Source organism: Benincasa hispida, chromosome 5 (genome assembly GCF_027475165.1).
Source record: "Benincasa hispida cultivar pf3 chromosome 5, pf3_genome.v1.1, whole genome shotgun sequence".
Lineage (NCBI taxonomy): Eukaryota > Viridiplantae > Streptophyta > Magnoliopsida > Cucurbitales > Cucurbitaceae > Benincasa > Benincasa hispida.
This window is the reverse complement of record NC_143482.1, coordinates 60487701-60497711: the sequence shown is the minus strand read 5'-3', so window position 1 is coordinate 60497711 and position 10011 is coordinate 60487701. Positions and strand designations below refer to the sequence as shown.

General features: G+C 33.5%; 1 protein-coding gene across 1 annotated transcript; it reads right to left on the bottom strand.

Moving 5' to 3' along the window:
- Positions 1 to 530: 530 nt before the first annotated feature.
- LOC120077937 (uncharacterized) lies at positions 531 to 7298 on the bottom strand. Its single transcript, XM_039032059.2, has 5 exons — positions 6885 to 7298; positions 6342 to 6593; positions 3227 to 3370; positions 2289 to 3008; positions 531 to 954 (listed from the first exon to the last, which is right to left on the bottom strand). Exons 1-5 carry the CDS (start codon positions 6996 to 6998, stop codon positions 739 to 741), a joined length of 1446 nt encoding a protein of 481 aa, XP_038887987.1. The 5' UTR covers positions 6999 to 7298; the 3' UTR covers positions 531 to 738.
- Between the last annotated feature and the right edge of the window lie 2713 nt (positions 7299 to 10011).

The following is a 10011-nucleotide window of genomic DNA, read 5'->3' as shown; positions in this document are numbered from 1 at the left end:
AATATAATTAACAAAAAGTTCTTTTTTTTCCCTCTCTCCTTCATTCTCCACTTTTCTTTCTCACCCTCCCATCATCGCTTTCTGCTACGATCTCTTCTTTCTTTGTTTCTTCTTTCCCCTCCTTCACTTCTTTATTTGGCTCGTCCTCTTCTTCTAGAATTTACTTAAAAGAATATACAAAGCCTTAAACAAGCACGGCTATGACATCGAACCTATTAATGAAGGAAATCTTTGTTAAAAAAAAAAAAAAAAAAAAAACCTAATGATGAAAACCTATTGAACAAACAACTAAAATAAGTAATTTCCAAACGATAATTGATGCCTTTATTGAACCATCCATTTCAAATCCACATTGTTTGTAATGCAATAAGCATATACTATGACCCATGTTTTTGTCATTTTTTTAAAATTTTAGATTTCTTTATGTAGCAAGTAAATCTCTAAAGTTGTAATTTTCCCATCCCGAAGAGAAATTATATACACTACAGATGATTCCATCAGAACTTGAAAAATGAAACAAACAAACCGAGTAGAAGAATGCACAAACTCAATTTACAGCCAACATGGGAGGAATTCATAATAATAATAGCTAAGAGAGCTTTTAGCTATTAATTCAGAGGAAAATTTGTGAAATAAGATTCATAATGGCATATGCCTGGATTCCTATTTTATGCACAATTAAGCTATCACGTTATTCAAATTTAAAGCTAAGAGTCAGCATAAACGTTCTCAATTATATCAATCATCTTCAGCAGTATCATCACCATTGTAATATGAAGAGTCATCACTGTTGCCATTGTTGAATGTCATTATCAACTCTAAAATTTCCCTACTTACAGTAGGAGGTTCTCTTCCGCGTTCGGGGCTCATAATCTGTCTTCGCAGTGAAAACAGTTGCATCATCAGTTCCTCCGGTAACGCTAAGCGGTGCATCCATCCTCTAGGCTTTGGTTTCTGTGAAATGCAGAATTGAAAACCATTAGATCAGAAGAATGGTATGAACATTGAATCAACTACTAACATCATCTGCAATTTCATCAAAACCATTAACATTGTCATCAAATCCATATTAAAATTCCATTCCATTTCAACATCACTGTCAAACCAAGTTCCCCTTATCATCATCCCCAACACCACCTTCATTATCTTTATAATCATCATTGACAACGAGACAAATCAAGATGGAACCTATGTTCTTCAACAAATGAAGCAATTGAACCACATAATTTATAAACACCAAAGAAATGAACCTCAGCTCATATCATCAACAGAATGTAAATGAATGTGGGTATTAGCTATAGTCCTATTCACCTTCAAATGTTGAGAATAGTTGCATGGGAAACCCGATGGAATCCAAATGAATGTTGAGCTTATGAGGCTATCTTGACTGCCTCTAGGTTTCTTTCTTTCGTTTCATTGAACAAGAAAAGACTACCACATGCCCGTATCATGTTCTTATGGCATTAATTAGTCAGGGAAATGTATTTGGAAAATACTTGGTATTCCTAGATGTTCGTGTTACAAAGAACATAATGCCTGTCTGATGTCTTTGAGAAAGCACAAATTGATTTGTTAAATAAAGCAACCCAACCGCTTATTGAAGTCATCATACATAACTACAATTGGTGATATAGAATGACAAATTTATAGGACATTGATAGGAATGCTAGTTTCTAAGGAGAGATTTGTTATAAATAGAGTGGATTGGAGAGATGAAGGTATGGATAGATTTAGTTGGCTTAGGTTTGAGTGAAAGTGCACAAGAGAGAGAGGGTCCAAGTACATGAAATTACTTGAATTTTCTTGTATCTTTCATCTTATATATTGCAATATCTTTTGGGTTCTATCAGATTCATACCTCTACAAGTCTACAGAAAAATCAAGAGGAAAAAGCAACACAATCTCATCCACACAAGCAGAAAACAGAACAAAGTGATTATTGGTTGTTAAGCTCAAAAATGAGAGGAAAAAAGGGCACACGGGTCTCCCCCACTTTCCTCCCTTGCATTAAGTTAATATGTAAAGATGGATTTTTTTCTGATCATTACGATGATGATAATGATAGCAATAGTAACACATGGTAGTAGTATGAATAATGAAAAGACCAATAAATACCAGTATCAAGAATACGAAATGGCAGGTGCTATTATCCTTACGACTGGAAAGGATGTTTAATTTAATATATACGATAGAAATCTCAATAATGCAAAGAGTCCAATGCCATTCAATAAGCTATATTAAAGCACTAGAATTGGTATTAAACTGAAGAATAAAGATGACATTCCTACCTGTTCGATTTTCTCAGGGAGAGTAGCCCTTTCAAGGGCCTTTGGAGTCCATATCTTGATGTCACTTTCAATTCCACTACTAGCAAGCATGGTCATATGAGGATGGGACTCGATGCAGTTCACGACATCCTCGTCAGCTTCCATGACTCGGATCAGCTCTCCACCCTTTTTCCTCCATATAAATATTCTGCCACAATCAGAACCACTGACGACATACTCACATTTAGGTCCAAAAAAATTGACACCTTTCACTGTCTCACAGTTTCTATGTCCTTTATAAACTTGTGGACTAACATTCTCGACATTTTCAGCTTCCATTTCACTTGTATCACTACTTAGAGATACTGGAGATGCTGGATTTGGGTTTGGACCCAAACCCATATCCCTATTAAAGAGATAAATGGATTCATCATTGTATGAGACAAGGAGCTCACTCATCTCTGAGAAGGCTAGACCTGTTATTCCCACTTGCTCATCGCCAATCAAGTGAGGGGGGCAATAGCAGTCTACCAGTTGACCAAAATCAGTTGATCCATCCTCCCCAGACTTGCGGATATCATACAACCGTGCGTACTCATCTGAGCCAGCAACAACAAAGAGATTCGGATTTCTGGGATCAATAGCAATAGCATTTAGCTGAATCGATGACATATAACCTGCCCTATTGTCAACTGATTGGCAAGTGAACAGCTCAACAGCAGCCCCAGTTCTTAGATCAAACTATTAAAAGAGTAAAGTCAGTATCACATGCAATTTGGCAATAATATAAACGAAGGGTCATCGTAAAGCATCTTATTTCATGCCATAAGTTCAGTAATAAATTTGCAAACTGTGTAAAAAGTTCTTTGGCTGTGAATAAGTAAACTTAACAAGTTGCAGTAATACTTATAATGTTGGTAGAACATAATATAACAACTTAACGAACAATCAAAACTCACACGTTGCACCAATCCATCTTCACCACAAGTATAGAACATATAAGGGCTTCCAGGTTCAAAGGCCAACTTATGAGCTCGCCCTAGATGACTGCCAAGTAGTGCAGTTTCCACACGCCCACTATTCAGAATCTGAGCATGTCTCACCTGAATTTCAGCAAATAATACTTTTTAAGGAAGGAATGTTTTAGCCCAGAGAACAAATAGACAAGCTTTCTAGCAGGACAAAGCAAAGTAGAATTTCTGCTGACAGAATAAACAGGCCATTTAACTTAAGTTAAGAAAACAAGGCAATTCTTTTCTGAATGGGCACAAGCGGATTTCGCAAAATATAAATAGCATATTGCAGATGTAGCAATTTTTCATATCGTGAAATATTTATAATATCTGGGACACACGGGCCTGAAACATGCATTTCAAGTATAGCAGTGAATTAGGTATATCATTGGCATATCAGCAATTAGCACTCATTTAACATGCATTTTGGGTCAAGGATTAAAATATGTCGCGATATATACGTAAATCGAAGAGTTCCACATCAATGTTAAGGATTAATCGATATCTCCAATATGTTTTACAAATACTCGTAAAACATATAAAAAGTCTTGTATCAATTCCAATAGGAATATAAATACTATAACAAGCTAAGCTCTATAACTTAATCTGAGAGAAAGAACAACGTAATTATTCTTTTTATATATAAGAAACCAAAAGAACAACTTAATTATTAATTTGAATAATTTTTACAGTTCTTTTGATCTACAAAAATAATCGTTGATATCAATATTTTATCGATATATCCGCAAAATTTCAATTTCAATATCGATAGGGACGTTTTAAAACTTGCAGGTATCACCTGCAACACATTGGTGCATCAACCCTCGTTTAACAATAGTAAATCAGGTATATTATATCATTGGTGTATTAACATTCATTTAAATGCAGTAGTAAATTAAATATATCATCCATGTATCAAGAATAATTTAACATGCATGCATGTTAAATGATTGCTAATACACCAATGAATTGATACTGATACTCCAGTGATATTGTTGATTTAGTACTAAAATACATAATATACAAATAATGATATATAAATTTTATACTTGAAATGCATGTCAAATTAATGTTGGTATTAATATTGATATGTTGTCTGTTACTTTAACAAGACAATCTCTTTTGGAATCTTGGTTTAAAAGTCCAAGATATTACGCTAAATTTGAGTCATAGACCAAAACTGCAATAATTTTGTAATTCTCATAGCAGTGTCCATAATCATCCTATTGACCAAAAAAACAACTACAGAAAGTTCCATAACTTACAGTATAAAATTAGAATCAGCAAACAAAAATGGAAGAACAATATATAGCAAGGAAAACTAAAATTTATATCACATATATTGGAAACTCAAAAAAAAGGGCAAAATGTGCGAAAATTTTATAGGTGATGCATTTTATATTTCATATATCAAACGGCTAATATACTTTTAATGAAGGGTAAAGCCGGTATGAAGAAAAGTGAATGATAAAGATTGAAAACAATTTGCTATATTTGTAAAACTCAAAAACCACCCAAATACACTAACATATTATGCTATCCGTTACAATTTTTCTTTTTTAAATTATTATTTGATAAATCAACGTCAACAAACAACACAGTAAATGTTGTTTGGAGAAACAAAGTAAATATTCTGTTGAGAGAAAATGAACAGAAAGCTTTGCTTAAATTGACATAATTTTATAAATTCAACATTCAGCGCCAAGAAGAAATGGTTGAGTTTGATGGATAATGGAGAGGTGAGAACTTTGGAATGGAAAAACGAAAAGCGACTCAGATGACAAATGCACTGGAAAACCTCCTTTTAGTCCCACTTTTTTTTTTTTTTTTTTTTTGCTATTTGTGAGCGTCTAAGCCAGCTTAAACGCACCTCAACTAATCTCACAGGACAACTCGCCTGATCCTACAACATTTGGGTGCCAAAGAAATGCGTAGGATATTAAATCCTAGGTAGGTGGCCACCATGGATTGAACTCATGACCTCTTAGCCCTTTTATTAAGGTCAAGCCCTCTTATTTACCACTAGGACAACCCATGATGGTTCCTTTTAATCCTACTCCACATAAAACTATTTTGGAAGATTGATCGTGGAAATGGCTTCATTTGGATCAAGAAAAATTCAACAAGGCAAGATTTCATAAAGATTTCTAATATCCAAAGTAGTGGAAAGAGATTGAGTTTTGCAGTTCTAGGGGGAGAAAATTATTCGCATTTGGAGGAGTTTCTTTTGCTGAGTAGACGATTCTTTGAGAGGTATAAATAAGAGCTTTGGTGAAGGAAAACCTTATCAGGAAGGAGAAATCTTTTGAGTAAGCGGCCAGATGTAGCGAAAGTCTGACAATTTACTCTCGAATGAATAGCCAAATATGGAAAGGAGAGCCTCTAGTGATAATCATCACAATATGTTTCTTCCACGATAGGAAGGGAAGAGTTCTAGATATCAATCAGTAGGTCACAAGGGAAGAGTTCTAGATAATATACAGAGACACCTGCAAAAGAACTTTTGTAAAGCCAGTGTCTCGTCAAATGCCTAAATAAATGATGGTCAATACTAGGCAATTCTAGTGTGTAAATTTGAAAAGTAGAATTAAAAAGAAGCGTAGAAGTAGAAAAGATGTGTAAAGACACTAAACAATCAAGATAGAATTGAAAGACGAAATTGCTTCCTCTTTAACTGGCCTCATATGTTCCCCAAAATGTAAAAGGATAAAGAGTTTATGAATCACCTCTTCATTTGTTGTGTTTGGAGTTAGGTGCCTAGGTGGTTATCCCTTTTGAAAACCTTTGGGGGAAAACTGTTGTTTCCCTAATGGCATTGCACGTTGGCTCCTAGAATCACCTCAGATGGTGACTCAAAAGCAAAGTTAAATAATTGTGGAAAGGAGTAACTGAAGCACCTTTACGATCCATTTGGCTAGAGAGAAACAATAGTACTTTTAATGAGAATTACATGGGCTTCAATGAGTTTTAGCTAAATGTACAGCAAACCTACATATATAGAATAAAGAGTTCTTGACTTGAGTACTAAAGTAAGTCACAATGGTTGAACTAAATGATATACCTGCCCATCCGCAGCACAAGTCACAATACTTCGGTCATCCGTGTAAGGCATGATTTTTGCTTGAAAAACATTGTTATTGTGACCAGACTGAAAAGAGAGCTTGACATGCCCGGTTTCCCAATTCCAAAGAATCACCCGCCTATCATCAGAGCCTGACACTAAAATGTCACCAGCAGCATTAAAGCTCACGGTGTTCACACAACCTTTGTGCCTCTCCAATTTCCTATAAAGATCAAGTCGGAGCACGAGATCCTGAAATTACAGTAACAACAATAACGATAAATCCTAGACGTTTAATAATAAAAAGGAACCACAGATTCTCAGCTACGGAAACAAAATATTAACAATCAAAACAAAATCCTAATCACCATGCAACAGACTTAGATTCTTTCCGTTTGGTTTATTCAGTTCTGATCAAACGACAGTGGACGATATTAAACAATCACCTAATAGCTGACAGGATAAATGTGCATACAAAAAATAATCCATAAAAACAGAAAATCGAGAGATATGATCAGAAAAGGATTATCCGGTGAGCAATACCTCCAACGCACCAAGACGGTGGGCAAAATTCCTAGTGGAAAGCTCGCCAACCTCCCGTTTCCAGACATTGACGACTGCTTTATTGGAATCATCAATTCTAGCCCTCTTGTTCATTATTGAATCCAAACAAGTTTTAACAAAGAAAAAAGAAGAAGAATCTCAGTATGATCAGTTAACAAGGAGGAAAAATAGGCGATCGAGAAAGAAGAAGGCCATCGCCATCGCAAGATTTTGTGTTTCGGTTTGCCTTCTGAAGAACTGAAATCGCCGTTCACCGCTTTAAGTAGAAGCAAAAGAGCATCGGAGTCGCTCACAGGATTATATTTGATCGGCCTATTCGAGAACTCCACGTTTACGAACACACATATAGACACATCTCAATGCAAATCATCTTTCTCTTAGCCTCATCTGACCGCTCCTTTTCATTTACAATATCTTTGATTAAAGCCACGTAATTTTGGTTTTAAGTTTTTCTTCTATTAATATAAATATATATTTTTTTTTTGAAAAAAAATTTCTCAAAATTCGAATCTCCCTATTAGTAAAGATATAATATTATTTTGTTTCTTACATTTTCGGTCTAGTTTTTATTTGTTTCCTCAAGTTCAAATGTTATACTTTTAAGTGATGTTTACACGAAGTGAATTCATATTAATCCATTGTAGTACAAAAAGTGGATTTCATATATGAATAATTTTGTTGTTGCTTACATGTCTATCTATAATCATAATAAATAGTGGGGTCCACTTCTTTAAGATGGAGTGGGATCCACTATTGTTTTAAAAATAATTGTGAATGATTTTTCACCTTTTACCTTTAGACGTCAACAATTATCGATTTACGATGAGCATGATCGATAACCATGATAGTTGGAATGGAATTTTATCATTCGCATATTTTAATACACTTACCGTTCTACCAATGCAATTTTTCGATAAGGATTATAAAAAAAAATGTTTTACCCTTAAACATCTTTTATGTTGCATGTGTTAGTGTCAAATTCTTATATTTGAAGCTCTTTTATGTTGCATGTAGTTGTTAGTGTCATTTCCCTCGAAGAAATATTGGGGGACATTTTGAGTTTTTTTAGTCATCTTGTATGTTGCATGTATTTGTTAGTGTTAATTCCTTATATTTGAAGCTTTCCAAAATAGGATTTTCACAAATCGCATTGTAGTTACTAATGGATGGTGGAACCGACCAGATGATGAACACTAAAAAATGTAAGTCAGAAGTTGAGGCGTGAAGAAGAGAGGAAGATAACCCAAACGGTTGGGAGATTTTTTGAAATGTTGCTCAATGAGTATTCTGTCGTTTAGGAGTAAATTTCATTAAACGTTGAAGGTAGTCTAGTCTTTTTAATTTAACTATTCATTTAGAGCGGCAAGGTAAATAGGCTCAATCACAATCACAATCCTTTTGGAAAAGAATACATGGGTAAACATCATCAAACACAATAAACCCTTTTACGATTCAGACCCATTTCTATTGATCCACCAATTGGAATCCATATAGTTTACTGCATTTTTCATTCCAGTGGGGTAAATGAGGCGGTAGTTCAAGTTTTGAGTTTAATTGCAATCTTGTCCCTACATCTTAAATTGTAATAATTTTATCTTTAAGATTTGAGTTTTATTTCAATTTAGTACTTAGGTTTCAAAATATACACTTTTTACCTCAATTCTTCACCAGAATACTCACTTTCAATCTTTAGTGTTAATGTCTATTAAATAATCAAAAAGAATTATAGTTAATTAAGTTTCACAAATTTTTCCTCACTATTAAAATTATTTCTAAACTTTAATTAATAGAAATTCACATCAAATATTGAAAATCAATATTTAGTATAAAAAATTGAGGTTAAAAGTGTGAATCTTGAAATTATGAACCAAATGGGAACAAAACTCAAACTTTAAAAGTAAAATTGTAATATTTTGAAACCTAGAAACTAAATTGAAATCATTCCCAAAATTTTAAAACTAAAAGTGTAACATATTGAAACTTAGATAACAAATGAAAACTAGACCTAAAACCTATAGACCAAAAATGTTTTTTTTTCTCAATATGTTAACTGAAGAGGTATATTTATTTAATAGACAAGGTCAAGTGAAGGGGGGTATGGCTCAAATGTGCTAACTAGATGTCTATTGGGCAAAGCAGGGACGAAGAAGGCTTTCCGCCCCCGTCCCCGTCCCCGCCCCCTATTTCAATCCTCATCTCTACTTGAAAATTTTCCCTTTTGTTTTTTTTTAATTTATTCATTTTTTAACCACTTTTAAATTTATTCTCAACCTTAATAAAATTTTATATATTAAATAGACCATTTTCAATACAATTTTAATTTAAAGGAAATAATATAAAATTTCATAAAAAAAAAAACAATAATATTTTATATGTAAATATATAATTAAAGTATTTAATTTCATAATTTCTAAAAATTAAATTTTAAATATTACAAGTCTAATTTTCAACTTAAATATTACAACATAAACATAATAAAGTCTTAAATATATATATATATAAATAAATAAATAAATAAATGTATTAAAATATGAAAAAGTTAAAATGAAAATTAGAAAATCATTGATTATTGAAACTATGATGTATGTATATATGTATATGTATAGAAAATTACAGTGAGATATATAATTAACTTTTTCTAATAGTCACAGTAAGCTGGCTTAATTGTGAATGTGTGTGTGTATATATATATATATATATATAATTAATTAATTAGGCAAAGTGAGGTAGGGAATGGAGGCAAACTCGTATCTATCCCCATACTTGTTTAGCCATTGGAGAGAAAAGTCTCCCCGCTTCTTCCCCATTCCCATCTAATCAAGGATTCTACATGTCTGTTAAATAGACATCTTTAATGTTAAGCGCATTTAGGGAAGAAAGAACTTTTTGTCAATCTTGAAGGATTGACTGAACATGAAGAATGTCGACCCCTAACTTGTTGGTTGATGGCCCAAATGAACAAGCCTAAAAGAGAGTTTGGTCAACCCCTTAGAGGTTAGCCAAAAGAAGGAAACACCAACTCCATTTATTGGATTGTCTAGCCATGGTCGCTACAAGGCTCGCTTCAAGGATCCAAGTTGAGCTAAATCAACCTCCAAGTGAGAAC

Excerpts from the sequence above, each read along its gene's own strand:
- LOC120077937 (XM_039032059.2), bottom strand. The coding sequence starts at position 6,998 with ATGAACAAGAGGGCTAGAATTGATGATTCCAATAAAGCAGTCGTCAAT. Across the intron at positions 6,594-6,884 it reads ACCGTCTTGGTGCGTTGGAG|GATCTCGTGCTCCGACTTGA; the intron begins GTATTGCTCACC and ends CTGTAATTTCAG. Across the intron at positions 3,371-6,341 it reads CTTGTGCTGCGGATGGGCAG|GTGAGACATGCTCAGATTCT; the intron begins GTATATCATTTA and ends GCTGAAATTCAG.